Genomic DNA, 21607 nt, shown 5'->3' with positions numbered 1-21607 from the left:
GTGAAGGCAGTAAACATTTTAATGTTTCAAGTTCACTGAAAAGGACCATGGCCCTAGGCAGTCACTGGCTGTTTCATATGATCTCGAAGAGCAAACAGGAGGAGCCAGGGGTCAGCTGGGCTAGGCTTGGTCCTGGGGTCCATCTGTTGGCAGCAGGAACTTGAACTCATCGCCCACCTGCCTCGAGGCCATGGTTTCCTCGCTGATAACATGGAAGCAGTACCTTGTGTGGCCGTTGGAGACCCAGCGTGGCAGGCACCGTGGCCTGTCATAACACTGTGTGACCCGGAGGCTGCAGCCCCCCTCATCCTGCCACCCACCCTCCTCTCCTGCCTGTCCCAAGATGAGCACACACAGCGTTCTCCAGTGCCCTGCAGAAGGCACCATGGGCTCCCACAACCACAGCCCAGGGGATGAAATGACATCATGCTCCCTTTCTGGGGCTCTAATTTGTGTGGTGAGATACTGGAAGCCTGGCAATCACCAGACACCCAAAAATGACCAAAGGGGAACCTTCTGGAGCTTAGGCCCCTTGCTCAGCTCGCTGATCCTGCAGAGGCCACATGACAAAGGCTCATCACCCAAGTGGTGTGAGCATCGACGACACAGAGTAGATGAGCAGTAGCCATCGTATTAGCCAGGGGCCAGGCCCCAGAAGGTCTTCTGCCCCTACTGGAAGCTGGCTCTAGGAGCACGGTCACCAAAGACACACAAAGGCAAGATGTAGCCCAGCCAGGGGACCAGTGTGGGGCTCTGGAAGCAGCTACTTGGGTCACCTCTTGGCTCTGCTACTTACAGCCCTGTGACCCCAGACAAGGCCCCTACACCTCCCCTCGCCCCTCCACTCTCGAAGGGCAGCAATGAGGCTCATGGGAGCACGTAGGTGTGAGGCTCTGAGCACACCACCCGCTGCCTAGAAAACACTAGATCAACAGTGGCCACCAACTATATCCTTGCTCTTTGCCTTTCATTTCTAAAGCCTAAGGTATCAAGCCACACTTCACATTTAGAATGAGAACTAAAAGGCTTTGATCCATCTTAGTGATTCTAAGCTATTATGATTTTATTACATCACATACAAGAAGGGTAGCCATGGTTTATTAAGTGTCACATGATGGTCACGTGCTTCATAGGTATCAAGCTATTTGATCTAATAAGATGGATATTTTTATTATTAATATTTCCTTTTCACAGGAGGGGTAAGTCCACCCAGTTGCCTTGCTAGTAGGCAGTGGAGCCAATTCTGAACCCAGACTGTCTTACTGTGGAGCCCACATTCCTGAGCTGTATCCTATACTGCCTCCTCCTTTACTGAGGGCATTTTGCTAAAAAGTACTATACCTGGAATCATTTTATTGAAAGAAATAGCGGGAGAAAGAAAATTTTAACTAAGCGCCACATATAGTTCAATTCATCTTAATCTCCTTGTTACATATTAATTTAGAATTACCACAAAGGAGAGTAAGTGCATTTTCTATAAAGCTACAACATTAATGGATTTACATTAAATATTTGCAAATCCAAGAACAATGTTCACAACCTGCCAATGGGTGTGAGACCGTGGCTCCCACCAACCCCAGAGCTGCTGCCACCTCTCCCTGCCACGAGCTGCCAACCAGAGCAGTGGGCACAACATCCTCAGTTTTCAGTCATGACCATCTAGCCACAAGACTAAAACATGCAAGAGCTGATAACATCTCACATCCTCCTAAGATAACTTGCATCAACCTTGCCCGTGAGCCAAATTCTGAAGTGTAATGTTGCTTGCCAAGCTTTGTTTCAATGGTGGAAATTTCCATCCAGTAACTCACAAATGTAGATACTGAAATATAAATAGTTCAAAGATGCAAAGTTTGTCATCCTGTGATCTGAAAGTACTTGAGAGATCTCTCAGAAATAATAAGACGGTTACCTGTCTTGTACACGCAAGTACACAAGTCTCAAGATAGAGGGATTTAACGTGTCTGAAATTAGTCATAATATGAGCCATGAGTAAGAAACCAGGAGAAGTCTCAGAAAAGGAACCATACAAAAATTCTCTCGGAGGACAACTCCAGGGAGCATGTAGCCTGTCTTAGGGGAAAGCAGAGAGCTCAGGGTGTTGAGATTCGAAATCCCCATTTTGCGTAAGAGACGGCACTCTCTGTGCTGCCCGGGCAAAGGCCCTTACTGCTCCCGGCCACAGCATCTTCCTCCCTCAAAGAGAATGGGTAGAAAACCTGACCGCAGGGTTGCTGTGAAGACAGAGTAAGTTACTGCTCACAGACTAATAAATACCAAGCTAATACTATTATTATTAGAAAGAGGAGTATTTGGCTTCATGAAACCAAGAACACGAAAATCAATTTTTAGCAAAATTTGACCTGTAACATTAAAATACCTTGAACACTATTGTGTACCAGCCCTGGCTGTAGTGATGACCTCTGCTATTCCTCACTCCTATCCTCTGAGTTTGGCACTCAGATCAGCCCTGTTCTGCAGATGCAAAAACTGAGGCCCAGGGTCACATGGTTAAGAAGAGGTGGAGCTGGCATTCAAGATTAGGCTGCTTGACCCAGAATCCAGGCTCTTACCATTACCCAACCACCCCTCTGTCCATCCACGGTGCTGTGAGGCCAAAGAAACAACCCTCAGAAACCACCTGCGTGAAGCTTAGTCAGAGGTGGCTCGTGGGTTTGACACAGCAAGGGAAGATCAAAACAGCCCAGCATCTCAAGGCTCTTGGTTTTCCTCTCTACTTCTTGTTTTCCTCTCTACTTCTCCTCTCTACCAAGCTGTCTTTGAGGGTAAAAGTACAGGCTCTTCTACTGTGATTTAGCTTTTTGTGATTCCATTCATTCATTTGCATGCCAACTCTGAGCCAGGCACTGGCTGAGCAGCTGAGACGCAGGGGTAATTTCGGAAGCTCAGAAGAGAAGCACAAAATCCCATGCTGAGTGCCATAATCCCATGATCGTAGGGGCAGAGGAGTACAAAGGTAACCAAGAAAGACTCTCCTGGCCACAGGGTTAAGGGTGAATGAAGGAAGACTTCCCCTAGCCTGGGGAGATGAGGTGGGTTCTTGGTAGAGAGAGTGGCCCAAAGAAAGCACAAATGCTAGAATGACAGACAGTTCAGCCTGGCTAGCCCATGGAGAGTGGCTGCGGAGACACAAGGCTGGGAGAGAAAAAGGGCTCCAAGAGAGCCCTGCTGGCCAGGCTGAGCTCTTCGATATTTATATTCTAGAGACTTAGCCAACTCAGATATTGAGGTATAGTTCTCAAGAAGCACAGAACGCCCCTGGGAAGAGAGAAGGTGACAAAATGATGCTGCCCATTTTCCTCTCTAAACCAGATGAAATTCAGAGAAAGGCTGCCGGGTTTCGGCCGGGGCACATGGCACATTTATGACAACTGAAGAGGAGGAGGCCTAGAAGCACAAGGCTGGATGGCCTCTTGCTCACACCATTCAGGACACGGCCATTTTCTGGACAAACTCATTTGCAGGTCTTCAGAAACAGGAAACCAGCAGCTTCTGCTGTAATTCTTAACGTGAGCGCTGATAAATATGAAACTTAGTGAAAGGGCTCCTCCCTTTTTCACCAGACTTTTGTGTACAGTACATTCTCATGTTAGTGACACTCATCTTTACTGTTTTTAGTAATGTAACACCATAGTTATCATAGATGTACCCTTCCTTCTTGTTGCAAAGGTTTTCATCCACCACCATCTCTGGTTTCCTGTGTCCCCCATTGGCTTAGTGGGTTTAGGCTTGGAAACTGTAATTTCTATATGGGCTTACAGAAATGCCAGCTCCACAGTCACAAAATCAAATAAGCAAGCAGGCAATGAAAACCCAAGACTGCAAGGAAAAGCAAGCCCTTGGGTCTCTTTGCATTTGGTCAGGAGCCCAAAAGCTTGAGCAAAGCGTCTGAAAGACAATGTTTAACATTTCACAAAACACCTAAATTATGCCCAAAGGAACTAGTCCCGCCGGGTGTCTAGAGAAGGCCCTGGTCTCCAGAGACAGCAAAGCGTGGCACCTCCGACTCCACCGAGGTGGCCCCAGGCCTTGCAGATACTCAAACAGAGTACAGCTGGTGGAAATGATGTTTGTTATCACACTTTTGGGTTCACACACAAAAAACCGTAATAGATGCCCTGGAAAACACTCCGTAAAGTTCAGCTGTCATCTGTCCTTGCCTCTAACCTGCCCAGGGTAGAAGTGACTCTGCAGGCAGCCGGGAAGCGTGACCTTGCAGCATGATCTCCAGATTCCAGCCGGCTTAGTGGAGCCAACGCTGCAGATTCCCAAGGGCAATTCCAAGGTTCCAAACCCCACCCTGGCCATTTTTCAGTGCTGACCCCAGAGAAGCCTCAGACATGCTTGGATCAACCCCAGGAGGCCCTGGCTCCCTTACAGCTTCACCCCACACTGTCAGCTAAAAACAAAACCAGCATGTTTTATAAGGAATCAAAAATCAACCGTCTCCTAGGAAAATTGTGCCACCTGAAGTAAAGACCTGTAAATCAAAAATAAAATTCACAGGCACCCTGCAACCATGGGGATGGACTCCCTCCTTGGCCAGGGCACTCTAAAATTTCCCCTGAAAGACTGGTTCAGGCCATGACGGGAAGTGGCGGTCCGTCCGACATGCCTTATGGTAGCCTGTAACATTAACATCAACACAGACCTTAAGACTGACATGAAGCATTTACAGTCTGTTCTCTCTCAAGCCTGCTGCCTGGAGGCCTCAACCGCATGATACAACCTAGGTCCCCACAGCCCCGTATCGTAACCCAGACATCCCTTTCTATCGATAATAACTTAACCAATTAGAAAAAAATTTAAATTTACCTATAACCTGGAAGTCCCCCTTTGGGCTGTCCCACCTTTCTAGACGGAACCAATGTACATCTTAAATATTGATCACTGTCTCACGTCTCCCTAAAAGTATGAAACCAAGCTGTTCCCGACCCCTTTGGGCACGTGTTCTCCGGGTCTCCTGAGGCTGTGTCACAGGCCATGGTCACTCAGAATAAATCTCTTTAAATGTTTTAGTTTGACTCTTTTCGTGGACAGACCTCTCTGATTTAAACTGGAGTCTGGAAGATTCCCGCAGTCCCCCGACGCTGCTGAAGCCACAGGGGCGCAGACTCCACACACCCGCGGGCCGTTCCCCTGCGGACGCCACACCAGCATTTGCGCGCCATTTCCATTCCCGGGGTCTCCCAGTCACCGCTCAAGCCTGAATGGAGCGCAGGCCGCCCCGGGTGGCAACACCTCCACCCTCAGGTCCACACTGGCGACCCTTCCTACTGCCAGCGCTCTCAGGCTTCCTGGACCGGTGTTCCTGGACCTGGGGAGGAGAACACCAGCACGCGCGGGGCGCCGGGATTTGCATGGCCCGGGTGATCCCCTATGCATAGGGCCGCCCCTGTCCCAGGGAGGCTGCGACCCCCGCTCGGGGCTGCAGCTGCCTCCTCCCGCTTGGCAACAGCGCTGGGCGCCCGCAGCCAATCGCGCCGCTCCCCGCGCCGCCGCTCCGCCGCGGAGGTTACTAGCGAGCGTTGACCGGTAGTAACCCCGGCGCGGGCGGTGGCGGCGGATGGGCGGGCGCTGCACACGCGCGGCAGCGCGCACCCGCCCCGCCCGCACCTGCGCGCGCGAGAGGCCCCGGCAGCGCTGTTTTCTCCCGGGCGTTCAGCTCGGGCAAGGGCGCGAACGTCTCCGTGCGTCCACAGGCCTGCAGAGTCAGCACCTGCACCAGACAGAGAAAGGACGGGCTTTTTTACTCAGTATGGAGAGCCTGCGTTAGAGCTGACACTCAGTGGGCAGAGCCCGGCCTTCCAGGAGCCTGCACATCACCACGGGCCAGGATGAATCCCGCCCTGGGAGGGAACGCCTGGGTGGAGGCCAGGTGGCCTGATAACCCCAGGGCCAGGGTGGGCAGAGGTGTCCAGTGCAGCCCCCAGCCAGGTGCGGGGAGCTCCAGACAAAGGACAGAGGCCAAAGATGCCCCCATACCTATATCCATGAAAGAATTCCCGGAACCCGTGCCCCAGGAGGAGGAGAGGCCTTTTGTAGCTCCTCATTGTCAGCAGGGTTTGGGGTTTATGTCTTGGGTAAGGAAAACTCAACGCAGCTCATTTTATTACCTGGGTCTGAGCGATTGCAAAGAGATGAGTTCTCAGTGGCGCTTATAGAGGCAGGGAGTTGGGACTCCAGGTGTTAAGTCCAGTCCTGGACCTGCCCCCTACCTGCCAGCGGTCCTGGGCAGGCCCTCGTTCCCCCTCCACCCTCCTTCCCTTCTGGAGAAGATGCCCATACTGATGTGTGTCCCAGGCTGCTCCCCAAAGGCTTAATGAGGCAAAGCGCCAAATAAAGCAAACACGATTTGCTCAGTAAACACCAGTTATTTTTAATTAAAACAACAACAACAACAAAGAAAACACTTCTCCCAAAACAGTGGGAGGAGAGAAATAACAACTGAGAAATCCCATAAAAACTCCTGCCAAAAGGTTCACTTTCAAGATAGGCAGTTGAGATATCAGAGGGGGACTTTTTTGGTTGGAAGGCACCAAGTTGCCTTATAACAGTAAAAGAAACAGAAAGAACGTGACTCAGATTCTGCCCTTCCAGTGGGTTCCACCCTTATCAGTTTACAGACAGCAAGAACCTTCCAGCAGGGGCGCCTGCCCACTGCCCTGCACCCTGCGGATGCCGCTCTGCTGCCTACCTCCCAAAGCAGGACTCTGACCTCATTTCCTGCAAGGGCCATGTACTTCTTATTTCTTCCTCTCGAGGTAGCTCTGGATTGTAATGTATTTGGTTATTGTTCTGTACTTGGCTGGGCTTTTCCCCTTGATTTGTGAGCTCATTTCAAGACCAAGATTAACTTGGTCTGCGGAGTTTCAAAAAACAGAACCTGGATCCACAAATGAACATTGCTTAAATACAGATTTCAGCTCAACAGACAGAAGCATTTTCTAAGAATGAGAGTTGTGCAAACATAGCCCGGCTGCCTGGGAGGTGTCAGTTCCTGGTTGCTGGAAGTGCTCAGACAGAAGCTGGCTGTCCCTTGTCAGGAATGGTGCAAGAAGGCTCCCTCCACAGGGCAGGAGGGCGGGCTACGGCAGCACGACTCCTTTTGGCTCCAAGATTTGGACTCTAAATATAGGTCTCAGCTGGACGTAATCACAGCCCTGAAGTCACCCTGGTGTGTCTTACTTTTGACACCAAATGCCATTTACCCCACAGAGCATGGAGGTGACAAACAGCACACAGCTGACAAAGTGGGAAGTGAAACTCTTGGCTGCAGATCAGACTGGATCCCTGCAGGCCCACCTGCCACCACTCATGACTGAAAACCCATCTTTTTGCCTTTTCTCACAATGTGAGCAAAAACAGTCGGCACTGTTTGAGAGTAAGCTTTCCTATGCAGGTGTTGGAACTTCATCAACTGAGTTTGATGGAGAATGCACCTCCATGACAAATCCCTAGTTTTACAGTTTAGTCCTTCAAGATATATTTAATCTGACCCACATGGTTTTCTTTGTTCATAGCTAATCTGTTGATTCTAGAACTGAACTCAGAAAGAGCAGGTGTATGGTTACTAAACATTTTTTTTCCTGCCAATTTATAAACAAAAGAAATGGTGTCATGTTCAGCAAAATGCCACCTTTGGTTATTTCTTGGACTGGTGGATTAGGTTCTGGTTTATAGGGAGGGCCTCCATTGGAGAACGTGAACTTTTCAAAATACAAGCCTATTCAAGGCGGTAGAGGAAGGCAGGGGGGCACCCACCATGCAGGTGAAAACGATTGCAGTAAGAACATCCTCCAACAGTTAAACAGTGACACCAACCCCCACGGAGCAGAGCACAGTCCTACAGAGTTGCACTGAAGGGGCCAGATGGTTCAAGAACAGGAGCACTCTCTGGGAAAATGACAAAGTATTAACAAGTCCAAATAAAGAACCTGCCAATCTGAGGCTGGCAAAGAGAAAAGGAGACCCCAAGGCCAATGATGGCAGAACCATCTGAGCCTTGTCCAGGGAGGCTGCCACTGCTAACAACGCCACACTTAGGAGTCACACACCCAGATCGCAGGCCCTAGCTGGTGAGCGTTTTGTTTCCCTTGCAACGTGTTCACAGGGAGAGAACGTGCTGGCTGGAGGGGAGCATCTAGACCCCTTGGATATGAAACCTGTCCAAGAAAGTAGCAAACCCCTTTGGTCTTGCACATAGCGGCTAAACATTCAACTCACATGAATCTGCTGCGAGAGTTGGTCCATTCTCAACATTTTTTCAAAGCCTCTTTGGGGCCCTGTAAGGCAGAGGGATCAGAACTGTGCCAGAAGACCTCATCACCAAAGGAGTGCTACCCCTCAGGACCTGAGTGGTAGCCCACCCACCTGGGGCCACTGAGAACCTAGGAACTGGCCCCAGCAGGGAAGAGAAGGGTTCTCCAGTCCTCTGAATTCTCCAAGGCAGACTCTTTGTTAATGCCCCAGCCTCAAGCAAGCCATCCCTGCAAGTGGCCTGGGGCCATGACACTGCACCGGGAATCAGCTATCACCTCCATTAAAGGCAAAGGACTAAAAGAAATGTTCTGTGGGCCCACAAGAAAGCCCACCTTAGCATAACAGCCTCAAAGAAGCACAAAAGTAACTCACTCATGCTAGGGAACTATCCATGCCCCTTCAGCCTGAGCATCTGCCCCTCTCAAAACCTCTAGCGACAGGATCTCCACACTCTGCCTTTAACCGGGCTGCCTCCCCTCCCTGTTCTAGCAGGTTGGATCAAGTCACCAGCACTTGGTTGGAATCCAGTCTTCCCTTAATGGAATTCCTGAAAGGATTTATTAATGGTGCCTTCCATGCACTTTAGCTGGCCTGTCATTACAGGCCCTGTGAAATGGCTATAGAAATTAAGAGAAAGCAACCCTGAATTTGAGAAAGGTGTCCAAACGCATTTTTATAGCGTAGAAGCAAACCAATACAGATAATCTGACTTGGCGCTGCCCGGAATATTTAGCCCCTTCCTGGTTTTTGGCAAGGATGAGGCTGGAGGGTTGGGTTTCAAAGCAAGAGGCGATGTTGTATTCCATCAGAGTGTCACCATGTGGAGGCCACGGCCTGACTGCAGATAGGAAAGAAAATGCTCTAAAGCCCCAGATATGACTACGTTTGTTCTCAACCTGAACTTCACCTCAAGGTAATCTTGGGAGGTGAATTTGATTTCTGAGAATCGCTTCACCTGTTGGAGAGAAAGCACGCCGTGCACATCAGCCTCCCCTTCCTGGTGAGGAGAGGGAAGCTGGAGCCTCTCCAGAGGGACAGGAAATCCCTATAAATGTCCAATGGCTGCTGACATCCAAGCAGGCCAATTAAAAGGGAAATACATCAGTTTACAGCCAACGCAACCCCAAACCATTTCATAACATGGGGCTAGGCACAGCTGTGCCTTGGTGGTCCAGTCTTGTGCCCACGTCAGAGCTAAGCACTTGCTATGCTCCTTTTTGGCCTGAAATCCCACAGACCTGGTTCTGAGTTCCTTCCTCCCCACTCCTATGAACTTGGTCACATCTCTGAGCCTCATGTCACAGTTTTCCACAGGAAGAATGCGCAGATCCTTCCTGAATCGGCCCCATGAGCCAAATGGATTGAAGAACGGCTATCATTCAGTCAACTACACGTGGAAACCACCGGGATCTCCTGGGGGATGGGCAGTGTACGAGTACCCAAGCATTCCATTTGTTCACTGTGGCCAATCACACCCTAATAAAATGAGACCCTTGTGTGAATGGGCTCTGAAAGCAGCTTACAATAAAATCTGCTCATCCGCATCATCTTTACCTAAGAAGAATTTTATTCTGTGAATTTACTCTTACACATTCCTAAATGTTCTCAACATAGTGTCTACTCTGTAGGAAGCAAAGGCTGCTTTCAAAAGAGTCACACCTAAGGGTGAGGAGGAACAACTAAACCAGATCACTCTGATCTGTCCCCAACACAGTTTGTGTGACAGCACCAAAGCTGATATTGTTCCGAGCCATTTATCCCATCAACACAAGCTACGTGAGTGAATTCCTAGAGGGAGAGTAATTACTGTATCCGAAGCCGGGGAAATTATCCTTGGGGTGTACTCCTCTCTCCTGAGAATAGTTCCTCTCACAATTATGTTCTCTGCTAGGAATCTATTATATGATCTAGTTTTCCCTCCAAAGACATCATTAGTCATATGGTGAAAATGTAACTACAATTGAAAATACAAGATGTTTTGTTAAAATGCCATATTCAACACTTAGTAATCGTCAAGCTCAAAAATTTTAAAGAATCAGTGCCTGGCATCTCTTCTTAAAAATACCACTACTGTTTCCCGCATCGCCTTTCTTGTAAGGATTGTGAAGTTCTCCTTCTTTAAAATAATTACGTAGGACTTCATAAAGTTATTCTGGTCACAATGCCCAGCTTTGGTAGGGCGTTGTATGTTGAGTTTGTATCGCAGCACCATGTTTTGGGGGAAATCACATGAGAAAAAGTCTTTCCTGGAAACAACTGGAGTGGTCCAGTGTCTTTGTAGTGGGAAGGAACTTGGAGTCAGAACGGCTGGGTCCCAGCCCCGTCTCTGCCTTTGAGCGAATCAGCTCTGTGTCTGAACTCCTGTTTCCTTTGCCCTACTGTGAAGCATGGGACCAGGCACTTTCTTTCTTTCTATTTTGAGACAGAGTCTCACACTGTCACCTGAGCTGGAGTACAATGGCACGATCCCGGCTCACTGCAACCTCCACCTCCTGGGTTCAAGCAATTCTCCTGCCCCAGCCTCCCAAGTAGCTGGGATTACAGGTGCTTGCCACCATGCTCGGCTATTTTTTTTGTATTTCTACTAGAGACAGGGTTTCACTATGTTGCCCAGGCTGGTCTCGAACTCCTGACCTTGTGATCCACTCGCCTCAGCCTCCCAAAGTGCTGGGATTACAGGCGTGAGCCCCTGCGCCTGGCCGGAACCAGACACTTTCAAAACTGCTTCACTTCTTACCTTCGGAGACACCTCCCCAGCAATGCCAGGACATCCAGCCTCAGCGTGATCATTACAATTAGCTCAATGCATCAAACTGAATTTTTAAAAGTTGAAAACAATGGACTTGGTCCAGACAGCAAAATGAATACACTGAGAGCAGTCAGAGAAGTAGCCCCTGACCCAACGTCACACTTGGAGTCGCACAGAGATGATGCCAAATGCAAACTCCACCACCATGAGAAGAGAGAAATTCAGAGCGAGGCTGGGCTCTGACTTCTTGGCCTAACCTAATCATGGCTGGGGACTGAGACCACCGCCAGCAATTGGAGAGACAAAAGCAGGAGCAGGAGGAACCCATGCATGGGAGGGGCAAAAGAGGCCGACTTGGAGGACCAGCAGGCACAGAGGCGGACCAGGAGGGTGGCGACCTGTGTGGGTGAGGTCCAGTGGGATGCAGCTCCTCCTGCAGCCGCAACACAAGATCCACATTTAATGAGCACTGTTATTGATTGTCCTGGCTTTTAGTTGGGGAAATATGGTACCCAAGTTTGGAGCCAACTGGACGCAGCACCCAAGAACAGGCTGGTATTGGGAGAACAGTGGGCACAGAGAGGGCTTCTGCAGCTAGCGCCCTTTGGCAGGAAAAACTCTTCAGCAGTGGCAACCGAACCACCAACAGCAGGAAACCCTGCGGGCACCAGAGCCTCCAGGAAGAGCTCTGCTTCCCTGCTGGCTGCATGGACACTGGCACCCCATAAGGCCCTGCGTTAGGCAAGGCATGGCCACCTTGTCGGAGTGCACAGAGCTAGAAATTGCTGCCCTCATCCCAGCCCTGCCCCTCTTGAGCCCAGGAGCATGGGCAAGTCCTTAACCTCCTTTGCCTCAGTTTCCTTTCTATTCTGTGTGCTGGAGTGATAAACCATCTAGACTCTGAATTGCAGGCACCAGGGACAAAGTAAAGGATGGGGCACACAGGGGAGGAGGAGCAGGGAGAGGGAAGGCAGACGCAGGTGCTGCTGTGGCTGGGGAGGGCAGTGGGGAGGAAGCCAGACAGCAAAACTACCCTTGGCCCCTGCAGAAACCAGCAGGTGGAACACACCAGACACATCCTGTCTGTCAACCCCTCTGGCTCCACCCATTTCTGACTCATGGGCAGGTCCCTCGGGGGCCCATTTTGGGCTCTTCCCCTGCCTGAGCACACAAGGTTACTGTAGGGCAAGTCTCTATCTGGTGGCCACCCGACCCGGGCTGCGCTTCTAAGAATGGACAGTTGGGGCTCCTCCCTCACTAAGAGCCATTACCAGCTGGCTAACTGTGATGATTCATGTGATCAGTTTAAACACTTAGAGAATATAGGAGTGACAAGTCACACACTGGGTGATGTGGTTTGGCTCTGTGTCCCCACCCAAATCTCATCTTGAATTGTAATCCCCGCGTGTCAAGGGAGGGACTGGGTGAGAGGTGATTGGATCATGGGGGCGGCTCCCCCGTGCTGTTCTCATGATAGTGAGGGAGTTCTCATGAGATCTAATGTTCTAAATGTGTGTGGGTTCTTTTGCGCGCTCTCTCTCTCTCTCTCCCCCCACCCCATGCCACCATGTAAGACATGCCTTGCTTCCCCTTCACCTTCTGCCATGATTGTAAGTTTCCTGAGCCCTCCCCAACCATGCCCAACTGTGAGTCAATTAAACCTCTTTTCTTTAAAAATGACCCAGTCTCAGGTAGTTCTTTATAGCAGTGTGAAAACAGACAAACACACTGGGTAGGGGAGCAATACTCTTCACTTGCAAACACTGGCTACACCTGTGTACCAGGCTTATGCCAAGACATTTCAAACCCAGATGCCACCAGGTTTCAGATGTCTTCATTTCTGCATTACAACCCATCTTCATTTTACAAGACACCCTTCCCAGCATTTTCTACCATCATGACAACATTTCCAAGGCCACACAAAACAGACAGAGAGGAATCGCTCTGTGTTGCTCACTGCTTTGCCGTAATTTGTCTATATAGACAAATGAGGCCAAAACATGACACGGTGTCTGGGTTTCTTGATACATTTTTCTATAAAATATTTCTTTAAGTTGAGAAGGAGAATTCTAGAACCCTATGTTGAAATTCCAACATGATCAAAGGAGTGGGCCCACATCTGAGCCTGCCACAGTGCTGCTTTCTTAACAGAACAGTCTGGGATGCTCTGAAAATGCAAGTATCGCATCACAGTGCTATACTGTTGTCTGTTGAGAAGGTACTGAACCTGTTTCTGCTTGTGCAGACACAGACATACAGTTACCCAGCCACCAACTGGGCTTGCAGATCTCAGGCACCAGTCGGTCAAAGCTCTAAAATTGTGATTACAATGAAGATGGGACTGCCCACACTAAGGGTCTCAAAGACTTAGCTTCAAGAGGGTAGAAAAACCAAAAGAAGATAATAGGGAAAAGAAGAAAGACAACTGAAAATTTAAAACATGAGTCTTGATTGGTCTTCTTCAAAATGAAAGAAGGGCTGAATCCAGTTTTAAGTTCAAAGTCCTAAAATATTAGCATATTCCAGGGGTACCTGAGTCATTTGTATTGTTCCAAAGTCTTCCCAGATTTTCAAGTTGCTTTCCATGATTCAGTAGAAACTAGGGACCATGGTTTCTTGATGAAGTCTGACATGTCCTCTGCCTATCAGCTCCCCCAACCCACCTGTCTGATCCACTTAGGAGCAGACAATGAGTGCTTGGAGCAGAAGGAGATGAAGGATAAATTCCACAGAAAGAAACAGATCAGGCTGGAAAAAAACACACCAACCCAGGGCGGCATTAACTCCACAAACTGTGAAACTCTAGAGCTAGGGAAGGTTGCTGAGAAAACTCAAACTACCACTCATCAATTCCCTGTAACATGCAACAAGCTGGTGGCAAACTCCTGCATTGTGTGGTGTTCCAGACACCTCCTGAGCTCTGTCCTCTCTGTTTTTTCTATTTTTATGTATACAGCTCATTTCAACAGTTTAGTTTTCTTTCTAGCCTACCACAATCACCCACAAAAGAATCCTTTCAAGATGGGTCTCTGGAGAGGTCAGTCTAGGTCACTGGCCACTTTTTAACGCTTCACGCTTGGGAGGGGGCACCTGTCTCCCATTTTGCTCTGGGCGGTTGAAAAACAGTTCCATCTTGAAAGATGGACATGAATAGCATCCACAAAAGAGGGCTCTCTGAGCACATGCCAGAAACAGGCACACTTTGACACCCGTCAATCTTTGTGAAATTCTCCATAATGACATTGCAGAATTTCAGAGCAACCATGAACTTTGAGATCACCAAATCCAACCTGTTCATTTTATAGGACAGGAAAATTCAGGCAGAAAGCAATAGAATAAATTGACCACAGCAGTGACGGCATTGGGAAGAGAAGCTCAGCCTCTCAACTTCCAGACCCCGATTTTGCCCAAACAACCTGTTGCCTCCTTCAGAGGCTCCTCCCAGCTTGATACACAAAGCAGCCGCCCTCCCTACCTTTCTTCCTCCACCAGGGTCCTTCAGGAACCGAGTAGGAAAGGTCCCTGAATTCAATGTTCACAGCTGCCCTCCGAGGCAAGGAGGAGAAGCGCTGGGCTTCTGTGAGGTTATTATCTACTTTTTTCAGATGCCCATTCAGCAGGTCCGTCTCTGTGGCCTCCATGTTGCTGGACACCACCTCATCCACCGAGACACACACCGATTTGGGCTCCATCATCTCTGCAGAGTAACTGCTGGCATTCTAGAAAAACCAGAGGAAGCAACAAGACCTGTTATAAGCTGCATCAAGAAAAAGAACATGAAGAGATTCACCATGAGGCTCAGGGTCATTGGTTATTAATAGCAACACTTCTTCCACTGCAGGAGCGCCTTTGGCCCCAGAAGAAACGTGCCTACCTAGTGGAATTTGTCATCTCTGTCACATTTTCTTCTATTAAAAAATGCTTAAGGTAAAGTGTTACGCTGATCTACAAGTCTTACTTTGGAATCATAAAATCTAATCATAAAACTATAATCCATGAATCATCACTTGCCTCAAAGAAGAAAACACTGGCCACCATAGGCATTGATCTATTTACAGTCCCCTCATTTTAAAAACCTCAATAAAGACACACCAGGTGCCTAAGAAATAAAAAAACGAGAAACTTATATTTACACTGAACTGTTTTGTGCCTTTCTCGCGTAATCTCATAACAATGTCTCAGGAGCAATGACATCACCTGAGTTGCTGAGTTTTGTGGGGATTGGCCTTTGTATTTTGCATTTAAAATTTCCAAATCACTTACAATTCTACTCTGTTGCTACCTCTTCATTATAGTACTGAAAAGTTGGAATGGTTAACATTTTTTAATATGTTAGACAAACAAGGAAACGGAGACATAGACAATTTAAGGACCGTGTTCCAGGTCTCACAATCAAGTGAGTAGCAGAAGTTATCCCAGAATTTGAGTCATTAAAAAAAAAAAAAAAGATAGGTGTTCACTTCACTGCCTCGTGAGAGTACCTAATCTTTTGTAGCTACCATTGGCTTTTAAAGCTTCCATTGGGAGTCAAACGAACTGTAACCGATTGCCAAGAACCCAGAAGTATCTATGCAAAGAAAGAAATATCCTTTTTTAATGGCCTGGCAACCATGAGCAAATCAATAAGCTTCAGGTACTTTCAAAACACAGAAGAACCCTGGGGGAGCAAATTGCTGTGGTTTTTCTTGCTGTCTTCCAAATCAAGAGAGAACATCTCACAGTGCCAAAAGCACACACACACCCCTCCCGGGCATCTTCTACCTCTGAAGTCCTTCATGAAAACAAAACTTAGCTCCTGGGCTATAATATTGTGTGGCTAAAACTAAAGGTGCCGAGTGAAACTCTGACAAAGCTGAGCTTGGTCTGCTGGTCCCGGGCATGCAGGGTGTCTAGGATGCCAGCGTAAGTGGGTTCCCACATTCCCGAGCAGAGCTGGGAGGGTGTGTGTGTGTCTGACAAAGGATCCGCACTCCTTAGGGGTCTGGTGTGATGATAAGATGCAGACTCCAAGGGAGGGACCCTGAAGCCTCCCCCCAGCTGGTCCCAGTGCCCCTGTGGCAGGGCCTCTTGGAGGAGCTGCTGTGCCATGCCCCTCAGCCTGCCCTCTGGGGTCCCATGCTGCTGCCCCAGGTGTTTAGAGCTCACTTTGATTCCAAAAGAGCCCCAAAAGCACCAAATCTGGGCTTTGGAGGGGGGATATCAACAAAGCTGTGCAACAAGACAATGCGCTCTAGGCCTGGTTCCCTGTGTCCGTTTCCATCCCCATCTTGCCACACAAGTAAAGACACAGAACGTGCTGGGTTCTACCCAATCCTGCTGGGAGACGTGGGCTCTGCCACGCGACCCCCAATGGCTGTGTGTGCAGTTGAGGGTAAGGCCTAGGGGGCTCGAGCAACTTCTCTCCCATTGTGGGTCCTCTCCACCTCCACCCCAGGAGGCCAGCTGCCACGCAACATTTGCACCCTCTCCTCAGACACCCATTACAGGTGTGGGGCCCCTGCTGAAGCCCAGGGACAGGTGCTTCTTTCTTGTGGAAGCCCACACTAATACAGGGTGAATGGCCACCACACCACCCATCTACATTATCATGAGACCCTGACTTTCTCTGCTAGACTCACTATCTGCTCACTCACTCATTGTCTCACTCACTCATTCACTGGACAAACTGAGCACCAGATAAAGCCCTGGGGTTAGCAATTAGCCAGACAGACATGGCCCCTGACCTGACAAGCTCAAGTTCAAGATCTGGCCCCAGGCAAGAAAACAGGCAACTCATTACAATAGGTTAAGGCAAGAGCCAGGAGGAAAGCATAAGTGCCTCCAGATTGTTGAGAAGCTCAGCTGTGCTTCTTGATGCTTTGGTTATTTTCCTCTGGGCAGTCGCCTTGAGGACTCTTGGTGAGTGCATTTTCCCCATGTGTGCCTATGATCTGCTTCTTTCATTTTGAGGAAGACCAACTAATTACAATAGGTCGAGCCAAGAGCCAGGCGGAGAGCATACTATGGGTAACTCAGAAGGGATATCTAACGCAATACAGACCCTGAGATGGGGAGACGCAGGACGAAGTCTTTCTGCAGAAATAGAATCTTAGCTGAGTTTAGCAAGGTGAGATAGAGGGGTGCTGGTTCCTGGTGGCTTCTGCTAGGGAACAGCATAGACAAAGTCCCACCAGCACGAGACAGTGAAGTGTTCAGAGACCTGTAAGAAATACGGGGGCTGGAGTGTGGATTTGGGCTAGTAGGGTAGGGGCAGGAGAGTAGGGGGCTTTAGAATAAGATGAGACTAGAGGGGCAAACAAGGTCCCCATGGGGAAGGGCTTGCCAACTTGGTTAAGGGTTTTGCATTTTATCTAAAGATCTTTGGGGAGCCCCAAGGGAATAACAGGACCAGAACTGCAAAAGAGTCTCCTGCTGTGAACCAGGTGGGGTGATGGTGGCCTGGATCCGCTGGTGGTAGTGGGGCTGAAGGCAAGGGGACAGGCCAGGAGGATAAAACTGGGTGACTAAACTGATTTGGGAGTAAGAAAGAGAGAAGCCAGAATCAAGTACTTGCGATGTAAAGTATTAAATAATAATGGCTCGTGCATGCTGGGTAAGTGATTACAAACAATAGTGTTTATCGATCCAGCAATTACCATGTGCCTATTAAACTCTAGCCTATATAGTTTATGCCTCTTATTACCTCCACAACTCTAACAGGGACGGGGCACTGGGAGGTGGGATGACCATCTCCAGTTCGGAGGAGGTATCGGAAGCACAGAGACATTGTCTGACTTGCTTAAGACCCCATGATTAGGGCGTGGCCAGGCTGGGGCCCTGCTCTGAGAGGCTTCCAGGTCTGAGACCACAAGCCTCTGTAACGGCCCTTGACTATTGCTTAGCCTTCCACGGGTGAGTTGTGGGTGTTTCGGCGTCTTTCAGCCCTTGTCCATTATAGGAAAATCCACACCAAGGAAATCATACAGCCCCACCCCCAAATAAACCAACAGCAAAGCAATGCACACAGTTGACCACCTTTCCTCCACAGCGTCTAACAGCCTCTCCCAATTAATAAGATCATGAAAATTGTGTGATGCGAGGCAGTGGCCTGTCAGTCTGAAATAGACCAGCTCTCTGGAAACACATCCTCCGATGAGAGCTGCCGGCAATGTAGGTTACAGCGAGTTTCTCCTTAGCCTCCTGAGCTCATTAAAATTAAAACACATGCATCTTCTCTCTTCATTTTTTCCTTCCACTCTTCCGTTTCCCTATCCTACTGAAGCATTGTCTTTGACCTTCCCCCACCCGCGCACCGGGCCACATACGATTTGTGCTGCACAATACATTGTAAGTCATAGTAAGTTCATTCATAGATGTGGAATGCCAAAGAGACCCTGTTTGGATTCTTCCTGGCTGCTGTTCATGGGAATATTTTCCTGGGCGCTGAGCAGAGTGGCCTGTGATTACAGTTTGAATCCTGGGCAGATAGACATGCCTATTTAGCTGGGGAGGGTCTCTAGCAGTCAGTAAGCCACCCATAGGCCATGGTGAGCCGCATTCACTCCATTTCCACCAGCAACACAGAGATAGAAACTTTTTCTCCTAGTATTAGGAGGAAGTCAGGAAACAGGAAGAGGAGCCAGTCAGCAGCACGGTTAGCATGCAGCTCTCTGTCTTCTCTCTTTGGTTCACTGCTGCCAGCCTTGGTACCCACCTAAGCATCCTAAGCACATAAGAGGAAAATGCACTGACCAAGAGCCCTCAAGGCGACTGCCCAGAAGAAAATACCCAAGGCATCATACCCTGAACTGAGCCAGAGACCAGATCGCACTTGAGGGGTCACTCGGAATCCCAGAACACCTCCAAATACCACCCTCCCACTGGACACATTTGCCACCCCTTGCATACCCACCGAACTCAGGGGCTCCAGCATGTTCCCCTGAGTGCCTGGCTCACCCCCAAGTACCTCCTTTGACTCACAGCTCAGAGGGTCCACACCAGGATGGACCCCAGGGCACGGAGGTGAAGGAAAAGCAAGGCTTAAGATCCTGGGTATCTCTGAAGGGCTCTTTGTTTATGACTTGGCCAGAATATATTTTATTTTTAATTTATTTTTATTTTAACCCTACAGCCCCCAGAATTCCCAGGTGGTCTCTCATTCAAGGACTAGCCGGGGCCTAACTCTGCTTAGCTTCTACCATCAGATTAGTGCTTTCAGGGTGGGACAGCTGTGCATGAATAGAAATGTTTAAACTTTTTTTAAAGTACCAAGTTTTCAGAGAGGAAAATAATTTTCAAAATAAAATAATGTTCACCAAAACAATGAGCCCAGCCATTACTGTCTCCATGTGATAACAAGACAGTTGAGCTCTGGGGGCAGTATCAAATGATAATATAACATTTTTTTAAGATCTTGGTATTAAAAATCTGTACCTTAAAACATCGGATTCATTATTTTTCCACATGTCCATTATAGGAAAACCCACACCAAGCCACCTTTGCAGCTCTAAAAGGAATTCAAGAGTTAACTAGCATCTAATGCAAGATCTATAACTTTCTCTACCTGCAACTAACATCAATAACCTCCTTAATTTTCTATGGTCAGCCTCATTTAGGAATCCTAATAGGTGAACGAGTGCAAAAGGCAGAATTCCCAAGTGTTGCTCAAAGATTCAACCAGAGAAAAGCAAGTGTCACCGGGAGGGAAACGGCTTTTCCGTTTTGTTCACTGCCTCTTCTATGTCGAAGCCACGCAGGGAAGGCAGGGCAGCCCAGAGAGGGGAGTCAGCCTGCGGGTCTCCCGCTCGGGCTCTCCGCTCCTCCACCCACCGCCTGGCCATGTCTGCGGCCCCATTCTATCGTTTACACAAAATCATTATATAATGAGCTGGCGAGGCTCCGTATCTTCTACAGTAACCTGTTTGGAATCATAGGATGCAGTTGTCACAGCGGAGCATGCGCAGAAACCTGGCTACTTTTTTTTTTTTTTTTCTCTTGAGCTCAAGGCAAGAGGTAACTGTCGGTCAAATCCTGCTGAGCCCTGCTGACTTCAAATACAGGATGCTAAAAATGAAATACAGGGGAGGGGCGGGGTGAGCCCCGGAGCGTGCCATGCACTGTGGGCTTACAGCCTCGGGGAAGTAATATCAGGGTAGTAACTACACAGATACACGGCGTGGAATACGGAAGACTTTGCATTTGTACTTTAGCTACCTATACGATGTTGGTGTGCTGGGCGTAGACATGAAGGGCCCTAGGATAAGGTGAGGTGGGTGGCTGGGGGCCTGATGATTGGTTTGTTGTTTGTTCCTAATGCCAGAAAACCAGAAAGGGAGATTCCTGACCACCCCTGGGAACAGCACTTACAGTAACTGTGTCCAGCAGTGAACTCGCCGATACCCCGCCATCCCTCTCCGGAGCTCGGGGAAGTGAGATGCGCATCCCTGTCCCCACCGCGTCTCTCTCTCCGGCGCGCGCAGAAAGGCGGCCGGCAGGAATCCGGGCTTGCCCCTCGCGGGTCTCCCCGGGCCTTCGCCGCCCCCTCCCCGAGTGGGTCCGGGAGAGGCTGTCCCCGGGAGTGCAGTCGCAGGTTCCGGCTCTCTGGGGGCAGCTTCCTCTTTTGTTCCCCCAGACCTTGCCTGGCGTTCCTGGGGATGGCGCGAGAAGTCCCCGGTCCCCAAGCCCACAGCCGTGCGCGCGGGGCTCCCCCTCTTCAAGTCCTCTCTTCCCTCCGGCCCAAGCTGCGGCCCCTCCCCAGTCCCCAGTGCGCTCCGGGTCCCCAGCGCCCCACGCCCGCCGCCCAGAAGCCATCAGGTCAAGGCCATCGGTCCAACTTGTAGGGCTGCTCGCTGCCCCCGCCCCACTCCCGGCCCCTCCACCTAGTCCGTGCTCTCTGCCGGTGCAAGGGGCATCCCGAGGCTCCAGGTGGCCCGGGCGGAGGGGCGGGGGCAGCGATCGGAGCCGGGCGCCTCTCTAGGGTGCCCTGGGTCAGCGCCCAGAGGACGCGCTCCAGGGAGGGATGTCAGGTCGAGCTTGCGAGTCTTTGTGTGTTTCCTGCTCTCCTTGAAAATAAAACCTGTTCCCGGCGGGCGAAGGATGCGCTCACTCACCATGGCGGTGCCGACCGAGAAAGCGGCCATCAGACAGGCCATGCCCCGGGGGCGGCGGCGGCGGCGGGGACGAGGCTTGAGCTGCGGGGCCGAGGCTGCGCTGGTTCCTGGCTCGGCCGCTGCGCTGGGTGCGGGCTGCGCTCAGGCTCCGGCTGGGATCCGGCTCCAGCTCTGGTTCCAGAGCGCCCGGCCCCGCCCCGCGCGCGCGATTGGCCGGCACCAAGGGGGCGGGCGGGCCGGCAGGTGCGCGTGCTCTTGTTTTGCTCCTGCTGGGGGCTGTGGACCAGGCCCCCTGAAGCGCAGGTTCCGGGAGCGGCCCGAGCAGAGGCCTCGCAGGCGCCATGGGAACCCCCTGCCACCCCAGAAACCCCGGGTCCCGAACTCGCGGGGGCTGGGCCAGCATGGCTGAGGCTGCGGGGACACCCGACAGACGCCGGGGTTCCCAGGCTCCGAAATCCACTGCCTGCAAGCCTCAAGCGGCTGTGTG

At 50.1% G+C, this 21607-nt stretch overlaps 1 protein-coding gene across 7 annotated transcripts in view; it reads right to left on the bottom strand.

Annotated features, from left to right (window-relative positions):
• ABCG1 (ATP binding cassette subfamily G member 1) overlaps positions 1-21293 on the bottom strand; it is an 84647-nt gene extending 63354 nt beyond the window's left edge. For 2 of the 7 annotated variants that reach the window (XM_054542571.2, XM_054542572.2), the window contains exon 1: positions 5064-5462. In XM_054542571.2, the coding sequence (XP_054398546.2) occupies positions 5064-5181 (118 nt within the window). In that variant the 5' untranslated portion in view covers positions 5182-5462. Of the gene's footprint in view, positions 1-5063; positions 5463-14507; positions 14752-20377; positions 20695-21120 lie in introns of those variants that run through there. The other 5 variants (XM_054542570.2, XM_009233994.4, XM_054542569.2 and 2 more) reach the window with 5 other exon arrangements.
• Between the last annotated feature and the right edge of the window lie 314 nt (positions 21294-21607).

Source organism: Pongo abelii, chromosome 22 (genome assembly GCF_028885655.2).
Source record: "Pongo abelii isolate AG06213 chromosome 22, NHGRI_mPonAbe1-v2.0_pri, whole genome shotgun sequence".
In the NCBI taxonomy this organism is placed as follows: domain Eukaryota; kingdom Metazoa; phylum Chordata; class Mammalia; order Primates; family Hominidae; genus Pongo; species Pongo abelii.
The sequence above is the reverse complement of the archived record's forward strand: the minus strand, read 5'-3'. Positions and strand labels throughout refer to the sequence as shown.